We start from the raw sequence: 19,735 nt of genomic DNA, 5'->3' as shown, positions 1-19,735 counted from the left end.
ATTGCAGTATAATTGACTGTCTTCCTTGTGCTGTATCCCCGTTGCTTAATTATTAAGTAAACTGGAGGTTTGTGCCTCTTAATCCCCCTCAGCTATTTTGCCCATCCCCCCATCCCCTCCCCTTATGGCAACTATTGTTCGTTCTATGAATCTATGAGTCTGTTTTTGTTTCATCTCGTGTTTTAGATTGCATATGTGAAATCATGAGGTATTTGTCTTTCTCTGACTTATTTCACTTAGCATAATACCCTCTAGGTCCATCCACTGTTACACACGGCAAGAGTTTATTTTATTTTTTATGATTGAGTAGTATTCCATTGTCTATACACCTCATCTTCTTTATCCATTCATCCGTCAGTGGACACTTGGGTTGCTTCCATATCTTGGCAATTGGGAATAGTGCTGCTATAAGCGTTAGGGTGGTGTTTTCCTATTTACTCCAACCTGAACGTGATAGATACTTCTTCTCTTAACTTAGCACCTCTTCTGAAGCTCTGCCTCAAAGGCTACCAAACAGGGAGGGATGTCAGAGATCACATGACTTGTACAAACACGTTTAGAGAATGTGACATACTCAAAGATACAGTCAGTGTGACAGAGTCTACATCTGCTCGAATGCACTTCTGCTGCACTGTGCTGGGGGTGTTTCCGTGAAACTGACCACTGTCCTCCTTGAAGGGAACACGATCCAGACATAGCATTCAGCCACTATTCTCAGCCCCTCGGGGAGCTGAGTGGTGAAGGGCTTTTCACACTGAGATTCATGTACGATATTGGATGAGTCCAGGTTTTTTTTTTTTGCCAAGTTTGGAATCAGTGGTCCGTCCCCTGCCCACCTGTCTTAACCATCTTCCCTCAACTTGGTGTGTTTGCCTCTCTTTCCCTGATGATCAACCAATCAAAATGGAGATGAAGGGAGCAAGGCAATAGCATCATCAAGGGGAAGAAGCAGCAGGGGGAGGCAAGCAGAAGCACAGTGTGTACCTGGTGGGGCTGCTGCAGTCAGCAGGGCACGCCTCAGAGATGCAAGGAAGCAATTTGCCCGTCATTCCTCTGCATCAGCTTTCCTAACTCTGCACGTGACCCACGTTAAAAGCCCTAGGAAAACACTGGCATAGGTGTTCTTTCCCCACTTCATCATCCTTTAGAACCGTGGTTGGGAAACAGAATGTCCACAGGCAAAGTTTGTAATCTGCCTAGTATTATGAAAAATGAGGTTAAACCATGGTTACACTTCTTTCCTCTGATGTGTGGATTCCTACTGTCTATCCTTCTGTGTTTTGCCCCCACAGGACCAGCTGTCGGCTGACATGTACAGTTTTGTGGCCAAAGAAATTGACTATGCAAACTACTTTCAGACGGTAAGCGTCCAGAAAAGTGAGGCTGCTTGGAGTCTGTTAGCAGGTGTCACAGTGCGGACGGGAAGAAACATGGGCCTCGAATCAAGGATCCCTCAGTCGAGCATGTCCTGAGAACAGAAGGGGCTTTGACTGTCCGACCTGTGAATAAATCCTGCTTTCTAGTCCCTTTTGTATGGATTTCTCCAAAACCCCGAGAATAAAATTCAGCCTCACCCATGAAGATGTTTGTACCTCTGTGATCTATGGCAATGGTTCTCAACCAGGGGTGATTCTGTCGTCTCCCAGCAGATGATTGGCTGTGTCTGGAGACATTTGAGGGGGGCTTCCCAGGTGGAACTAGCGGTAAAGACCCCACCTGCCACTGCAGGAGACTTAAGAGATGCAGGGTCGATCCCTGGTTCGGGAAGATCCCCTGGAGAGGGGCACGGCAACCCATTCCAATACTCTTGCTGGAGAATTCCATGGACAGAGGAGCCTGGAAGGCTACAGTCCATAGGGTCGCAAAGTGTCAGACACAATTGAAGTCACTTAGCAGAGATGTTTTTGGCCGCCACTATCAGAGGGAGGTGCTACAGGTACTCAGAAGGTGGAGGTCAGGTTTGTTGCTAAACATCCCGCAGTGCACAGGACGGCGGCTCCCACGACAGGGTGATCCAGCCCCAGATGTCAGTAGGGCCACGGTTGCAAAACCTGAGTCTGTCATCAGGAAGCAACTTGGGAAGAAGCAGCTAGCCGCACCCCAGCATCTGTTGGTTATTGATGGAGATTTTTTTTGTCCCAGATGGTGACAAGTTGGTAAATGAGAGTTGATGCCTGTTTACTGCCTCTCCTCTATGGGAACAGATTTACAGAGTAGAGACACAGGATCTGAGTCATCCATACTTGAATCATCTGGCCCAAATAATTAGGGCCCTGAAATGAAAAATAATGTTGGGAATAAAACTCAAAGCTTCTCTTTGGGTCAAGGAAGTGATACAGAGACAGGGAAAGAAGATAAAGGGAAGAGAGAAGAGGAATCCTGAGAAGCTGGATGCTTTGATAAGCGTGAGGTGTAACTGGGAGCAGTCAGTGTTCCCCTACATGCACAACATCAATGGCCAAGAAGTCCAGAGTTTCTTCCCCGCCGAGAGAGAGCTGATACATAGTCCTTCCAACTTGAAATGTTTACTTTAAAATAGTAGGATTCTTTTCAAGTCTATTCCATCAGTTTTATTTGTGAAGATAATATTTCATTTTAAAATCTCTAAAACAAATGATTGTTGACATTCCAAGCATTATTGGACTACCTAATTGTCTTTGGGTACCACTTATTTCAACACTATGACTTAAAAAAAGAAAAAAATTCCCTTTTAGTTTTCCTTGGGCATAATAGCTACTCATCACACCAGACTTTTGAGCAAAGTGCCTCCCTCTCCTTTTTCCTCCTACATACCCAAGTTTCTTTTTTCTTCTTTGGAGTGGGGAGAGATTTAGAAAATAAATGAAGTGCCAGTTACTCACTGCTTTTCCTCTGCTGTTTTTACCATTTCAGCAGCTTTTTCAGTAGTGGGAGGGGCAGAATAGAGCATCTTGAAGGACTTTGTCCTTTGAATCACATCACGATAAAGCAGTTTTGCCTCCGAAGGTGGAAGAGGATTGTGGATTGAGCACATGTTTTCCCACCAGTTGTATCTTGAACAGTTTTTGAGGGGAATCAAGATACACTGAGGCTCATGGCATTGAGCGCCCTCTCATGGGCACCTGGATTTCTGAATGTGTTCTCTGTTTATAGCCTTTTTATTGTTGCACCCCTTTGGTGCCTTTTGCTGTGAAAACTGGGGACAGGGTGCTCCCAGCTGGGGTGGCAGTGAAGGCAGGCTCAACTCTGGAGAGTCCCCTTCACCTCCTCCCCGAGTCTCCCACCTCCAAAACTTCCCTTTAAGGTCACCTCCTCTGCTGCAGAGGCTGAGGGGATGAATGCCCGTAGTTGCAGATAGGTGGAGGAGGGGGCAGGGCACCAGTGGTGTGGCAGCCCATGCCCTCCATCCTCCGGCAAAGGCTGATGCTCCTTGTGTTCCCTCAGCTCATCGAAGTGCAGGCCGAGTACCACAGGAAGTCCCTGACGCTCCTGCAGGCCGTGTTGCCTCTGATAAAAGCACAACAGGGTGAGTGTCAAGCCTGCCTGGGGCGGGGAGGGCGGGGAGCCTGCCGTCCAGGGCCCTGTGCTTGGTTCACCTGCTCCTCCCCCAGCAGGGCCGCCTTCACATGAGCTCTGGGCCTCCACCTGCGGGCACCTTGACCAGTGGCAGGAAAGCAGAGCACATACACACGCCCACACTACCCCAGCGGGGATGAGACGGGTGTGCACGGGCGTGTGTGTAGGTGCGTGTGTAACAGGAAGCCCAGCAGCTCTGCTCACAGCGGGCTGGCTTCCGCCACCTCCCCCAGTTTCTCCCCGTCACCCCCGAAACTGCAGGAATGGCGATGCTGCAGTTGGACAGTGCTTCTATGGACATTGTTGGACAATGCTTCAATGGACAACACCTCCATGTCCACTGCTCCGTGTCCCTGGGACACTTAGGAGAAGCAGTGTGACCGGAGGAAAGGAAGGTTCCCACAGGGGTGACCTGCACTGACCCCTCTCTTGCTCCACCCGCGCCCCCCCCCCCAGAGGCCTGGGTGGAGAAGCCTTCCTTTGGGAAGCCCCTGGAGGAGCACCTCACGATCAGCGGCCGGGAGATCGCCTTCCCCATCGAGGCGTGCGTGACGATGCTGCTGGAATGCGGGATGCAGGAGGAGGTGCGTCCGGGCGCAGCCGAGCTCAGCCGTGAGCGGGTCTCCTTGCCCGCGGGATGGAGCTTCTAGGGTCTCTCCTCCTCTGTTACCATCCTCACCCGGCCCCACAAACCCAAACCTGGGAAGACGCAGTACAAGCCCCCTGTGCTCAAACTGGTCCTGCTTCTCCCATGAGCCTTCACTCTCCAGGGACAGTGGAGGATTGTGGGACCTGATACTCCGGCCCTGAGGACCATATAGCCCCACTCTGGCCCTTCTTTCTGCATATGTAATGAGATTGGGGCTTTCTCCTCCTTCTCCTCACCCCATTCTCCACCTCCTCTCTCCCTAATTTAAAAGATAGACCTTTTAACCTTTAGATCATAACTTTTTTAATAGACATCCTGAAAATTGATACAGACATTAGAAAGCACTGCTTACAAGCCACATGTTAAAAAAAAAAATCCAATGAGACAATGGCAACCATTGTTTTTATTGCTGTGTCAGTGGTCTCCTGGGAGGTAGACCTCATCTTTAGTTTCTTATGCAGGCAGTTTAAAAATCATGACTCCACTTTCCTGTGATCTGATCAACCAATCAATATTTATCTATGTTATTTATTAATAAGCAAGGTACAAAAGAGTGAGATGGAGGCTTATGAGCTTATGGAGCAGATAAGTGTAGTGTCTGTCAAATAAGCCTGATTTATTCAAAACAGGTTTTTTTGACCCCGTTTTAAATGCCAGGCATCTTCTTGTATAATACCAAAGGAAAATGAGGTCTTTTTAGTCCCTGAGGGAAAGTTTCATGGAGGGAAGTGAATGAGGCCTTTTCTTTCCTCATTTTTTAAAAACTTTTTATTTTGTATTGGAGTATAGCCAATTAACAATGCTGTGATAGTTTCAGATGAACAGCGAAGAGACTCAACCATACATACAGATGTATCCATTGTCCCCCAAACACCCCTCGCATTCAAGCTGCCACATAACGTTGAGTTGAGTTCCATGTGCTATACAGTAGGTCCTTGTTGATTATCCGGTTTAAATATAGCAATGTGTACGTGTCCATCCAAACTCCCTAACTGTTCCTTCCTCCAGCCTTCCCCTGGCAACCATCAGTTCAGTAAGTTTGTTCTCTAAATCTGTGAAACTCTTTGTATTTTGTAAGTAAGCTCATTTGTATCATTTCTTTTTAGATTCCACAAATAAGGGATGTCATACAATATTTCTCCTTCTGTCTTACTTCACTTAGTATGATAATCTCTAGGTCCATCCTTGTTGCTGCAAATGGCAAAATTTTCATTCATTTTTATGGCTGAGTAGTATTCCATTTTATAGACCTACCATATCTTTTTTAATCCATTCATCTGCTGATGGACACTTAGGTTGCTTCCATGTCCTGGTAATTGTAAATAATGCTGCTGTGGACGTGGGGGTATGTGTATCTTTTCAAGTTTTTGTTTTTCCAAAATATATCTTAAATACACAAGAACGGGACATTGAAGTGCCCAGGGTTCATTTAGTCAAGAACGTACTGAACCAGAACGCCGGGTCACCCTGTACTCGGTGCTGAGGCCACAGCCAGGGATGAGGTCCAGGTCCTGCTGCCCCAGTGTTGACACATGGTGATGGGAAGGAGGCCCCTGGGAGATCGTGGAGGAAAGGGCTGGGGAGACTGCCTGCCGTCGGTCTTGCTGTTGTGCCCTCAAGGTGCAGGCTGTCTGGTGACCCCTGTCCTGCCGGCAGGGCCTCTTCCGAGTAGCCCCATCTGCCTCCAAGCTGAAGAAGCTCAAGGCGGCCCTGGATTGCTGTGTGGTGGACGTACAGGAGTGCTCGGCAGACCCCCATGCCATCGCAGGTGGGCCCCGCAGCTGGAGGGGCTCCGGGGGAGGGGATGGGCGTGGAAGATGTACAGCCACATGTCAGAGATACTCGAGCCCCTGGCTCCCTGCCATGCTCTGGACACGTCCACTCAGGGCCCCACTTTAGGCCTGGTTGCTGTGCCCTTGAAGGAAGGCCCCTGAAGGAAGGAGGGGGTGATAGTGGTAACACAAGAGGGGAGGCCCTCACGGCCACACCAGAGCCTTGGATCCAGGCATGTGGCAGCCACGTGACCTGGTCACAAGGGTCGGGGAACCTTCCCCAAACGTGGCCCCCATGGTGACGCTGGCTGGTAGCAGGTGTCTGCCGCTTCCCGGCAGCTCACGGCCCATACGGGCCCATACGGTGTTCACGTCCAGGAGCTCTCAAGTCTTACCTCCGGGAGCTGCCAGAACCTCTGATGACCTTTGAACTCTACGACGAGTGGATTCAGGCTTCCAAGTGAGTACGGCGGGTCTCTGCGTGTCCTGTGGGTGTGGATTATGTGGAGCCTTAACTGAAACTGTGCAAGCATGCCACCTGGGATCCAGCGAGTCTGTATCTTGGTGTGTGTCATGGGGAGAGGCTTGTACACGTGCCCGGAGAGCCAGGTCCCAGGGTGTGGATCGCAGGCTGGAGCCACCAGAGTGGCCCAGAGCCCCAGCTGGGCCTTTGAGAGGACTCAGGGAGGCTCCAGGCTCCCGTCGCCACTCAGACCCCTCCTTCTTCACGCTGGCCATTCCCTGCCATGCAACAGGTTTTGGTTCCCCAAAACCTCTGCCTCGTAGGCTCCTTCTGACTCTTTGGGTCCCACCCCGAGGGTCACCTCAGAGAGGCCTCCTTCCTGATAGCTGGTGCCCAGTAGCTGGCAGTCAGAGTCTGCCCCGTCCCCTGGGTTCTCTGCAGGGAGTGATCAAATCAAGGCTATATTTGTGTGGCTGGTTGGATTGTGAGCTGATGGGGGGCTGGGAGGGATGACCGTCTCTTCTGACTGCCTCCCACTCCCTAACCCCTGTAACAGTGCCTGATAAACCGGAGACCCTCAGTATGTGGGTGTTGATTTTTTTTTTTTGCCTGTTTTTTTTTTTTTTTTTTTTGCTATGCTTGGCATGTGGCATCTTAGTTCCCTGAATAGGGATCAAACCTGTGCCCCCTGTATTGAGAGCGTGTAGTCTTAACCACTGGACCACGAGGAAAGTCCCATATGGATGTTGATTTTTTATTGAAGGAAAGACCTTGGCAGCATCTGCCTTTTGACCTTAAAGAGGATTGATGACCAGAAAAGGGAGTTTTTCTCGCCTTGGTCAGGATGGAATAAGGGACTTCTGGGGGCCCCGCGATGGCCATTCCTTACCTTGGGTCTTGAGTCAGGGGGTCAGAGATGAGCCTCCCGGCGGTTCAGTTTTTTTTGTTAAAAGGTTCTTTGAGCATAAGGTCTTCCTAACCCTGTAAACCTTGATGTAGGTTTTCATAAAAATGTATATTTAAAAATGTAGTCCTAACAAAAATAAAAAAAAATACAGACCTTTCAGTAATCTCTTTTAATCCTTAGACGATCTATCAATAAAGAAACCCTTCGAGCAAGTCTCTCTGTAGAATGGAGAATCCTTTGGTTATGGAAACTATCCATCTCTGAGTTGTGTCTTCAAGGGTCAGATATCCTTATGTCTATAGGAGTTCATGTCGTTTACTTGTTCAGAAGGTGTTTATTGAGCATCCGTTATATTGCACATGCCGAGAAGCTTAGTGTGCATTAAACTATCTATGGGACTGGCCACTTGGCTGCCTTGGTGGCGTGAAGGTGGAGTTGACCTGTTTCTGGTGTCCTGTTCTGTGCCAGAACCAACCTCCTGATGACATCACAGCCCCGTCCACTCAGGTGCAGTTGTCTGCCCTTCACCCTCACCTGCTGCCCCAGTACACATTGACCTGGGCCATGTGATGTGTGCAGGGGAAGTTTTGTTAAAACAGCACAGGCAAGACCGAAAGATTATCAAGGGGGAAATAGTAAGAACCAAAGATGTGAATGATAATAGTTTACTGATATGGCCACTGACAACGGCTGGTTCCTTTTTCTCAAATATTTCGATGGCTGGTGAGTCTGAGTGCCGGTAAGACTTCATTGATCTGTACTCAGCCAGGCTTTTCCTGTTAATTTTCCAGCATCCAGGACCAGGACAAGAGGCTCCAGGCGCTGTGGAACGCGTGTGAGAAGTTGCCCAAAGCCAATCACAACAACATCCGGTGAGTGGACGCTGGAGACGCCGGGTCAAGGTTATTTAAGCCTCAGACACACGTTTCCGGGCCAAAAGGCGTGGTCACTGGCAAGCTTGGCATTACACGGTGTCCAAAGCATGTTTAACATGCAGGGTCTCTCTTCAACTTCAAGCAATCCTGGGAGGTTGTGAATTACCATCCTGCAGACGACGAAACAGACTGTATGGGGCTGTGGAACGTTGCAGGCTACCTGACCAGCTGATGCAGGCTGATGCAGTTCTTTGGTTTGCAAGGAGCAAGGCTGAATGCAGGCTGCTTTCAGATACCAGGGTTTATTGTAAGGATAGGTGCCTGTGGATCCCAGGGGCGACGCTGGCCATACCCTGAGCTGGAGTTGGCAGTTGTGTCCTGGAGCCAGGCTTCAGGAAGAAGAGGCTGCGAGAATGTTCTCTCGTTTCCACTTGTCACCAGCAATTTTCCACGTGTCTGTCTCTTACTTTTCTCACGCTCACCCGGGTTTCACTTCCCACTGCTCTGCGCATCTTTTCCCTCCCGGGCTTCTGCTCTTTTCCACTTTCTGCTTCCTCATCACTTTGCACCAGCATCGCTCCTGGCCCTCCCCTATCCTCCTTGGAGCTTCCTTAGATGCATATTTTCAGCTTCAGCTCCTACTGCCATCTGCCTGATTATTTCTGTTTCCCTGTTAAAAATCCCAGGAGTGACTTCTCATGGCGGGTCCTCAGACAAACGTAGGATTCCTGTAGGACCCAGCAGTTCCACTTCTGGGTGTATTTCCAAAAGGTCTGAAAGTAGGGACTTGATTTTGTACACCTACGTTCATGCCAGTGTTATTCACAATAACCAAGAGGTGGAAACAGCCCCCATGTCCAGCAATGGATAAATATAGGTGAACAAAAATTACATACAATGCAGTATTCAGCCTCAAACAGAAGAGACTTTCTCATTCTTGCTACAATATGGATGAACCTTGAAGGCTGTATGCTAAATGAAAGAAGCCAAACACAAAAGGGGAAATTCTGAACAATTCCACTCAAAAGCAGTGCATACAGTAGTCAATTCATAAAGATGGAAAGTAGAATGGTGGTTGCCAGAATGTAGAATGGTGGCTAGGGTAAGGGGGGAGGGGTCAGGAGCAGCAGGTGGGCTGTCATTTCATGGGTGTCAAGTTTTAGTTTGGGGTAATGAAAAATTCTGGGGATGGATGGTGGTGATGGTTGCATCACAGTCAAAGTAATGCTAGTGAACTGCACGCTGTAAAATGCTTCAAGTGTTAAATATATACAAAATTGAAAGAAAGCATCCCACGAGCAAGAATCAGATCAAGAGCAAGAATGATTCTTCAAGTGATGCTAGGCCACTGGCCAGCCCGTGGATTGACTGCTCAGCTCAGGCCCCATGTCCTGGTCAAGGCATGTGTGGCCTCTTGGAGGGTGTGATGTGACAGGATGTGGGTGGAGGTGGCCCATCAGTAGCTTAGGGTCTTTGTGCTCTGTGGGCAATAGTTGCTGAGGAGCCGCTTCGCTGTGGTCCAGGCAGCGTGGGGCTGGACCCACTGTCTATATAACCAAGAGCCCGGGAAGAGATGGGCTTTGGAGTCTGGGGCCTGTGCGGGACCAGGCAGGTTTGGTGTGGTTTGGGAGAGCTCTTTTTGTGCTTCATTTGTGCACAGCTACTCACTCACTGATTTGTTTTTTAAATAATAGCTTTATTGACATAACAATTCATATGCCATTGTCCCCTTTTAAAAGTGTGCAATTAAGTGGGTTTTTGTAAATCTGCAGAGTTGTGCAGCTATGACCACTGTGTAATTTGAAAACATTTTCATCACCCCACAAAGAAATGCTGTTTCCATCAGCAGTCACTCCCCATTTCTGCTTACCCAGCCCCTGGCAAACTCTCATCTATGTTCTGTCTCTGTCGATTTGCCTGCACCAGGCCTTTCATACAGATGGAGTCATTCACCCTGGGGTCTCTGTGTCTGGCTTTTCTCCATTGGCATCAAGTTTCCGAGGTTCATCCATGCAGTAGCCTGTGTCAGTATTTCATTCCTTTTCAGGGCTGAGTAGTACTCCGCTATAGGGATGGGACTACGTTTTATTCATCTGTTCATCCCTTAATGGATATTTGGGTGGTTTCTCCTTTTCAGCTATGATGAATAATGCTGCTGGGAGCATTTGTGTCCACATTTTTGTGTGGACGTATTTCTCTAGGAGTGGAATTGCTGGGCCATGTGCTAAGTCTAGGTCTAACGTTTTCTTCATTGGCTCTCATAGCCCCACTGAGACACTGCTCCTAGCATGAAAATGTCCCCACTAGTGACACCTACACACTACTTCTCACCTCTGCACACAGGGAAGACAGGAGGTGACAGAGGTTTGAAAAGAAGGAGGGAATTTCTGGCATTATGCACTGAGTCAAAAGGAAAGATGGAGAATTTTTTTCTGGCCACAGTTCATTGAAGCAGACATTGACAACTAGCCCAGGAAGAGCTCTGTCTGTTTTTGGAGCATTCTTGTGTCCTGACACGTGACACATCTTGATTATATTGTAGGATGTATGAGTCTTGTCAGTAAGAGATGTTTCCAGCTGGTGTTAGGGGACCATGGCTGGTATCGAGCCCTCGTTAAACCTGGCCCTTCTCACTTCCTTTCAGATACTTGATCAAGTTTTTATCCAAGCTCTCAGAATACCAAGATGTCAACAAGATGACACCCAGTAACATGGCCATTGTATTAGGACCCAACCTGCTGTGGCCACAAGCAGAAGGGTGAGTCCAGGGAGGAAGGGGTGTGTGGGTCACACTGGGGGCTGTGGGGGCCTGGGTGGGATGGTCAGGGCCCCAGATAACCACTAGCCCCTTATTTATGTGTCAGGTCATATGCCTGTCTTGAGCTGGTCATTCTTTAGACTCAGGAGGAGGCCCAGAATTCTTCAGATCGTTCCTGTTGATAGTCTCAGAGCCAGGCCTGTAGCCAAGGTCTTTTCTGAGCTCATCTGGGTCAGCATCAGGTCTGGCAAGCTCTTCCAGGCCCCTGGGCCCTCTATGGAGAGCACATCCCAGCATTGGGATACAGAAGGACAGAGTGCTGTCTTGACAGAGAGAACAGAGCTGGAAAAGGATGTCTGGCAGTTGTGAGAATCAGTCCTCAGACTTGGCGATTCCATATGTGTCACTCATTCGTCTCCTGTAGGGCGGACTTCTGGGGATGTCTCCATGCTATAGACATGGGGAGAGGTTCAGAAAGGTGACGTGCCCTCCCCAAGGGGACACACGCTCTCAGACCCAAGCGTGCAGGCTTCTGGTCCAGGGCCCCCTCCCTGCCTCGGCCGCTCACCCCACCTGCCCTCATCTGCCCTGTGCCCTCAGGAACATCACGGAGATGATGACCACGGTCTCGCTGCAGATCGTCGGGATCATCGAGCCCATCATCCAGCACGCAGACTGGTTCTTCCCTGGGGGTACGTGGCAACATCTGATGTGGGAGTAGGCTTCTGGGGGGAACGGGAGGTTACTATGAGTTCTGAATCTTTGAAATCGAGTACCACTGGCCAAAGGGGTGTGTGTGTGTGTGTGTTTGTTTTTAAGCCCCCGGTGCATACATACCCACTCACCCACCTTTGGCCAGTAGTAGGAAATCAAGGTAACGAAACAAAGGAGGTAGGAGCTCAAGGTAAAATTCTGTAGGTTCTGTGGCTGAGCTCATCAGCACTGCAGATAAATCGGCTGTAGTCAGGAGGGGATGAGATGAGACTCCATTTGAGAGCCTGCAGTCTTAGTGAGATCTCTTTCTGTTCCTAATCCTGTAAATTTTTTTTCTCTTTGGTTTTCTAAAACGGCATCCCACCATCATCGTCTACAGAGAGTAATATCGCCTGTTATTTTCTTGACTAATTCCATTGGCTAGCACTTCAACAATATCAGATAACAGTGTTGAGAATGGGCATTGCCTTTTTTCCTGATTTGATTTAGACCGCTCTGGCATTTATTTCAATCTTAAATGTGAGGACTGAGATAGATGATTCTGCCTTTTTTTTTTTTCCAGAAAGAAAATACCCATCTGTTCCTGTTTGACTGAATTTGTTTTGCAAATCACAGATGAAAAAGTGCTTTATTAAGTCCCTATTCTATTACATGCTAGGAGAGTGTGTGGGCTCACCTGGTAATAGGATGAAACATAATAAGATGAGTTAATATCAACAGATGATCTAACATTGAACCATGGGATGAGATTTTCAGGGGTAACACATAGAAGAGTGGCCATTTCTCTACTGGTTTCCCTCCTGCCCAGGAAGGGCTTGGCCGACTCACAGACCATGTGTATCTATTCTGTCTTCCCCGCAGAGATAGAGTTCAACATCACGGGCAATTACGGGAGTCCAGTGCATGTGAACCACAACGCCAACTACAGCTCAATGCCCTCCCCAGACATGGACCCCGCCGACCGGCGCCAGCCCGAGCAGGCCCGCCGGCCCCTCAGTGTGGCCACAGATAACATGATGCTGGAGTTTTACAAAAAGGATGGGTATGAACTCGCGTCCCTTTCTCAGCTTTGGGGGAGGGAGGGGTTGACTGAGATGAATAACAGGAGGCTGCATTTAACCAGCAGCAGTTTAAGAGGCCCTGTCACCTCATTCCTGATGCCAGAAAATGCTTTGGAATTTGTCTTTTAAACGTGGTTTTTAAGCGATTCGGTTCCTGTGTGAGATGTCTCTAGCTGGGTGGATACCCTGGAGGGTCAGTTGTGCTCCTTCGCTCCCAGATGTCTCTGTATCAGAGCTGGGCTCCCCGTCTTCCCAGCCAGACCTCGTCTGACTCCCAGTCCCCTCTGCCATCCCAGATGACCTCTACGAGAAAGTTGTCACTGTGGCATCTCAGGGCATTCAGCATCCACTGGCCCCTATAGCATGGTCTTCTGAGTATAAACAGCCAGGGTCATCAGGATTTCTGTGGATAGAGAGCCATCTCTCTGGGACCTCAGGGTCTGCAGGCAGTTTTGCAGGTGCTGCTGGAGCCTTAGGGGTACAGAGGCTAAAACTACACAAGTCAAGCCACCACAGCTAATGCTATGTGGATTAGTCGATCTGACCCTGCCAAGTTCTGTCAGAATTGTGGATTTGTGGCCTGGATCGATACGCTACTAAATTTTGAGGGTGGTTTGTTATGCAACAAAAGAGAATCAGAACAAGCTTTCTTAAAAAAACAAAAAAAAGACACTGGGGACTTCGCTGGTTGTCAGGTTAGGTTAGGACTCAGAGCTTCCATGCAGGGCTGCAGGTTCAATCCGTGGTCAGGGAACTAAGATCCCACATGCCATGCAGTGTGCCACAAAAAGGAAAAGGATGCTGATGTCGTGCACCCCATGCAGCTCTGTGTAGCTGCTCTTTCCAGTCCTACTTGACGTGCCTGTAGCAATATCACTTCTGTTCTGATCCTCAGAGGGCCTCACCAGGTCAGCTGACAGTGGCACCTGAATCCATGAGTATGTCCACACAGAGACCTTATCCTGGAGGTCTTGTAATTTGGAATGTTGTTATTTAGTTGCTAAGTCATGTCTGACTCTTTGCGAACCTACGGACAATAGCCCTCTGTCCTTGGAATTTCCCAGACAAGAATACTGGAATGGGTTGCCATTTCCTCCTCCAGGGGATCTTCCTGACCCAGGGATGGAACCCATGTCTCCTGCACTGGCAGACAGATTCTTTACCCCTGAGCCAGCAGGGAAGCCTGTAATTTGGAATAAGCACGTGTAATTGAGAAGTTCAGGAACGACCTGAGGTACTCTACGGAACACAGATTCCACTGATGCTTGGTTATGGTGGGGCAGGGGGCAGGACATAGACACCCAGGTTTCGTGAATTCATGAGACAACACATTGAAGCCACTTTCCTGAATGTATGAGTTTGTGGGGTCTTTTACATGCTGTGATCTGTCACGTATCTTCACAGGGGGCTGTGGCATCCTTTCCCAAGTTTATTACATCATAAAGCCTGTTGTCACGAGATAGAACTCGTGTTCCAAGGAGCTTGTTGTTGTGATTGTGGATACTGGGGTCCTCTGAAGACCAAGTAGAAGGATGGAGAATCCCAAATGCAGCTACTCTGAACAGGGTTGCAGAGCAGTGAGAGGGTGCAGGAATTTTTCTTCAGAGAGAGCTTGAGGTTCTGGGTACCATGGAAACTTTGACTCATATCTGGGGCTTGGATTGTCAGCTCGGCCTTCGGGAGGTGCGTTCTTGGCCCAGGCCCCATCTCTGCTTCCACATTTCCTCAATTCACACATTTGTGGGTGCTGACACCAGGTCTGTGAAATGTTGCCTGGTGCCTCCAGCTGTTTTTTGTCCTGGGGAGGTGAAGAAACTGTTATGCATTTAGGAGAGGAATGATCTCTAGAGGAGCTTGAAATACTTGATTCTGGCCTTCCTAGGGGAGTGTGGGCAAGGCTGAGCCAGGATCTTTAGGATCCTTCCTACTCATCTCTCATGTTGGCACCCACTGTGCCATTGCTGCCCAGCCTCCAAGTTCATCTTAAATGGTCCAGGAACTCCCAAAACTCCTGTGGATTTTGCGGGAGATACCAGGCTTTCTTGCTTCCTTTCTCTCAGCAAGTTTTTGCCAAATGTAACTGATCTTCAGAACAAAAATTGAAACCTTCCAGATCAGTATAGACTTGTTCTTGTTCAGTTGCTAAGTCATGTCCAACTCGTTGTGACCACATGGACTGCAACACACGAGGCCTCCCTATCCTTCACCGTCTCCCAGAGTTTGTTCATTGAGTCGGTGATGCCATCCAACCATCTCATTCTCTGTCGCCCCTTGTCCTCCTGCCTTCCATCTTTCCCAGCATCAGGGTCTTTTCCAGTGATTCCAAATGTAACCAATCTCTAGATGAAAAATCAAGGCCTATCCAACCTCTGTAGACTTACATACCTCAAATCCATACACTGGCCAACATCTCTGGGTAAGACCGTTTCTGACCAAGATTCAAAAACAGCGTGACGGGGATTTCCCTGGTGATCCAGTGGTCAAGGCGCCACGCTTCCACTGTAGGGGTCGTGGGTTTGATCCCTGGTTGGGGAACTAAGATCCCTCATGCCACGTGATGTGGCCAAAGATAAAAAATAAAATAAAAACAGCACGACAGATGTCTATCCTACAGAGGTCAAAAAGAAATAGAGCTGCTAACCCCTGACAACTCATCACTTAGAAGGGTCCAGAGCAAACTTCTGTTCTCAATGATAAATGTGTTCTTTCTGTAGACACCTGTTCTTATGCTGAAATTTCCAACTTTTAGATTTTTTTTTTCTGAGGCAGGCCTTTGTCACCTAATTTTTAAGGTCCTGCATCTTATCTTTTCCCTGTGTGGCCTGCCAGGTTATAGTCTGCAGTGTTAGTCACTCAGTCATGTCTGACTCTTTTTTGTGACCCTATGGACTATAGCCCGCCAGGCTTCTCTGTCCTTGGGATTCTCCAGGCAAGACTACTGGAGTGAGTAGCCATTCCCTTCTCCATGGGAGCTTCCTGACCCCAGGGGGTCGAACTTGGGTTTCCTGCATTGGCAGGCACATTCTTAAGCTTCTGAGCCACCAGGGAAGCCCAGCATAGGATAAGCTACACTGCAATATGAGGTCCCCATAGGCTGGGAGGAGTGAAGCAGGGAAGAGTAGCCGTCAGTGGAGCCGCCTTGCCAGCCAGCCTGCCCCATGTGAATCCCAAGGGGGAGCAGATGAGAACCCTGAACGGGTCCCCTCCTGGACACTTGCCACATCATCCCGCTTTCTGCTAAATGCTCTCCAAGCCCTTTGCTTCTCAGGCGTTCTTCATGGCCTCTGGCTTCTCACCTCTGCCGTGATTCAACTATAAAGGGATCCAAAAATCAAGTTCTTCTGATTCTCACTGGAAGCAGTGGCTGTAGGGAATCTTTGACATCCATAAGTGATATGGGTATCTGTGAAGTTTCTAAGGAAGTTGGTTGTTTTCGATGGATTGAATCTGGTGTTTTTTTTTTAAAACAACACAAAGTTATTTGATTCTTGCGGCTATTACTTCTTTGTGTGACAAAACAATGAGTAGAAACTTGTGACCTGCTTCTGTGACCTTTTGATTGTATTCTTGTACCTCTGAGTAGTTCCCTTGCTCTTGGCAACATGCCAAGCAATTTTATAAATTTTGTCTTTGGGTAGAGTTCTAGCTAGACATTCGGACACTTCAATCTGCCGATGTCCCAAGCAAATTTTCATTAGCCTCTGAAGGTAAACATGCTCTGACACCTCCAAGATTGTCACTGTTGTCATTGTGATTCATTGGTCTATAAAGATTTTTATTGCCTTTTGAAGACATCCGTGAACCTTTGATGCCAGTTCCCTGGGCACAGGGCACGCTGCCTGCCCCACGGAAGTCACTTCAGCTGGGAGAGTCGTGACGACAGGCAGCTTAGCTGTTTATGAAAGCAGGCGCGTGCATTCACCTCTCGATTCTTGGTTGCTGATGCTTTGCTGCTGATATTTAGTGGGTCTCATTGGTCCTCCCTCCGCCGCCTCCCCGTGGTGAACCAGGAGATGATCACCAGGTAGCCTGGTGTCTGGGGTCCATGGTGCTGGGAGATGTGGTTGATAATAGAAGGTGACCCCCACCAGCCCAGATCCCAAAGCGCACACCTCCCATCTCAAATGGGGAAAGTCTTTCTAAGTGAAAGAGAGTGTGATAAGAAAGAAAACCCATGAGTGTGAGACCGCCTCCTTTAGGGCTCTTCTAGGACAGGGAACAGCATTACCAACCATTGCAACAAAGTGGCGTCAGTTCACTTTCCCAAGTGGAACATTAAGCTTTTTGCTCTTTTTCATCCTGATAAATTTAGAAGCCCAAAGAGCACAGTTTGATACTTGCCCACAGCTTACTTTTACTACCAGGGGATGCCACTGGACCCTGCCACAGAGTTTTGAGGGACCTCCGGGGGTGACTGGATCCCTTGTAGAAGGTGCCTGTTTATTGATGGGGACGTCCTCAGAGCCAAGACGACTTGCAAGCTGGTGGGTAGTGGATCCCAGAGAGAGACCAGCTGCACCCAAAATGCCTTGGAGAAGAGAACTGTTAACACATTATTGACCAGATATGTATTAATACCACAAGCGTTAGCTTCCACAAAAATGCCCTGGTCAATAATGTGTTAACAGTGACACTAGACAGGGGCGGGGGGCGGGGGGGTGTCTCCCCTCCGGGGGGGTCTTCCTCTGCCCTCCCCAGGGGAAAGTGTGTCAGAAGCTGTCCCTTTCTGTGTGCACGGCTGTAGTGCCATTCTCCTCTGTGCCCCTCACGGAGGCACCCTCCCCGCACATTTCTGTGAAGGACCACATCCCACCTGTTGCAACCAATCCCCAACCTTGAACCTTTGGTTTGAATCTTGCTGCACCTCTGCAAGGTGGGCAGACTGTCATGGTGTGGTAGCTCAGTGCTCCTGGCCAGCGTGGGTGACAGTAAGCAAGGGGCAACCCTCTGCTTATCTCCGGTGGAGACGGGGGACTGGCCGATGTTCTCCCTGCGTGAGCATCTGCATCTCCCTTAACACTGGCAGTATTAGCTCTTGCCATAGTCAGTGAAGGCTTTGACTACGTGTCATGGAACCAGTCACCTCCTAGACCAAAGGAAAGGAGATTGACCACCTTCTAAATCATATAACTTAGAAAAGAGCGGATGGCTGCTTCTGTGGATTTTTTTCCCTTCCTTGTGACATGCCCCCAACCCCCACTGCAAGCACCAGTGTCAACTCTTCAGCTTCTTTGTTCACCTGTGAGCTTGGTAGGATGCTCTTCACCTGTGCAGACAGAAAAGTCACTTTAACTGGAGAGACGGACTAAATAAACAATTTCGAGGCTCAGCAGAAGGCCCAGGCTTAGCCCCTGACCCTGACAGAGAGCCGCTGTGTGTCCAGAGGCAGGTGCAGTGTTTGCCACACTAATGTCTGTGTGTTTCTGTCCCTGCAGCCTTAGGAAAATCCAAAGGTACAGTATCCTCGGGTAGCCATGAGGCCACGTGCAGTCCATGGGAATAGCAAGCGGTGCCTTAGTGAGCTCTGCAGGGGTGAATGTGCGTGTTTGGTTGCTTTGGCCGATGTACTCAGAGCTGTGTTCCCCCTTCTTGAAGTGTAATCAGGGGCTGGGACTGACCAGAGCATGATCAGCCCCGCCCTGCTCTGTAGACCCTGCAGAGGTTGTAAGCCAGCCAGCGTCCTGGGGCTGGCCTGGGAGTCCTGAGTTGGTCCTGTGCTCCCGGACCCCCAGGTGACAAAAAGAAGGATGGATGTTCAGGTGTCCCTGCTGGTCGGTGCTCTGTTCTAGTCTGATGCTGCCCGCCCCCCTCCTGCGCCCCGCCTCGCCTCCACCCTCCACTTGGGAGGAGTGGTTGGCCCCCCTCCCCCAGCGAAGGCGCTCTCTGCTCGGAGGGAAGCTTGGGTTCCGGGGAGCTTGTCGGGCGCGCCGTGGTCCTAAGGCCAGCGGTGCCCGGGTCGCCCCAGCCTGGAGCTGCGGGACATGCTCCGCGGAGCACGGCCGCCACCTCGCTTCCTTGGTCCAGGAGATGCTGGGGGCTGTGCTGCTGGCCGCTTCGTGGGGCGGGAGCCTGGCGCCTTGGGCGTGCGGCTAAGCCTGGGTGTCTCTGTGTCCCCGGCCAGCATGGGCGTGAGGGTCATGGACACGTCGTGGGTGGCTCGAAGAGGCTCCTCGGCCGGCCGGAAGGCATCCTGCGCCCCCCCTGCCATGCAGCCCCCCGCCCCGCCTGCCGAGCTCACCCCGCCCTTGCCGTCGCCCCTCCCGGAGCAGTCCCCTGAGGGCCCTGCGGCGCCGGCGCTCTCTCCATCCGGCCTCAGCCTCCAGCCTGCGGCTGAACGGACCAGGTAAGCCCGGGGCGCTGCCCTCGACCCGACCCCCCAGGTAGGCTAGCCTGCGGTGCACGTGAATGAGGAGTTTCCGGTTTGCTGCACACACGCTCAGAGCCTCGTGCAGTTGGTCATGTCCCCCGTCCCCTTTCTAAGCATCCTGGTTTGGCTTCTGCTTCATGCTGGCAGCAGGTAGGGATTCACAGCCCCTATGTGATCAGAGGGAGCCCAGGCTTTTTGAGAATAGCATCCCAGGCGCACATGTAAGGTGGCAGCTTGCCAAAGCAGGCGAGGAAGCTGAGTTCCCAGCTCCTCTGTTCCCTCCTGTACTGTTACAGCTTGTTGCCTGTTTCAAAATTTAGAATTTCAATGGTTCTCCTCTCCACTCCTCTTGCTTTAGATGCATGGGGGCCATTTTTACTGCTAAAATGGGTGCAAGTCAGGTGAAGAATGGAGGTGACAAGGTCATGCATTTCATTCTCGTGAAGGAAGAAAAGAGTTAGGGAGCCTGCTCGTTCCATTGCTGGTTTCATGAGCTTTTATGGAGAAAGGCCCTTGTCCCTCCAAAGATGGAAAGTGTGATCTGAGCTGGCACAGGGTCACAGGTCCCCAGGGGTGTGGATGAGGAGGCCCTCCTGGCCCCCCTTGAGAGGGGC

At 49.9% G+C, this 19,735-nt stretch overlaps 1 protein-coding gene across 9 annotated transcripts in view; it reads left to right on the top strand.

Annotated features, from left to right (window-relative positions):
* Positions 1-19,735, top strand: part of ARHGAP44 (Rho GTPase activating protein 44) — a 129,867-nt gene that overhangs the window by 102,727 nt on the left and 7,405 nt on the right. For 5 of the 9 annotated variants that reach the window (XM_081580666.1, XM_081580668.1, XM_081580673.1 and 2 more), the window contains exons 8-17: positions 1,293-1,361; positions 3,424-3,505; positions 4,012-4,139; positions 5,861-5,972; positions 6,355-6,436; positions 8,138-8,218; positions 10,866-10,979; positions 11,580-11,671; positions 12,555-12,735; positions 18,876-19,097. In XM_081580666.1, the coding sequence (XP_081436792.1) occupies positions 1,293-1,361; positions 3,424-3,505; positions 4,012-4,139; positions 5,861-5,972; positions 6,355-6,436; positions 8,138-8,218; positions 10,866-10,979; positions 11,580-11,671; positions 12,555-12,735; positions 18,876-19,097 (1,163 nt within the window). Of the gene's footprint in view, positions 1-1,292; positions 1,362-3,423; positions 3,506-4,011; positions 4,140-5,860; positions 5,973-6,354; positions 6,437-8,137; positions 8,219-10,865; positions 10,980-11,579; positions 11,672-12,554; positions 12,736-18,189; positions 18,208-18,875; positions 19,098-19,735 lie in introns of all 9 variants that reach the window. The other 4 variants (XM_081580665.1, XM_081580667.1, XM_081580669.1 and 1 more) reach the window with 2 other exon arrangements.

This window comes from Giraffa tippelskirchi, chromosome 3, assembly GCF_054371585.1.
Source record: "Giraffa tippelskirchi isolate mGirTip1 chromosome 3, T2T-mGirTip1v1.2.pri, whole genome shotgun sequence".
Taxonomy (NCBI): Eukaryota; Metazoa; Chordata; class Mammalia; order Artiodactyla; family Giraffidae; genus Giraffa; species Giraffa tippelskirchi.
Note: the sequence above shows the minus strand (reverse complement) of the source record. Positions and strands in the feature narration are given on the sequence as shown.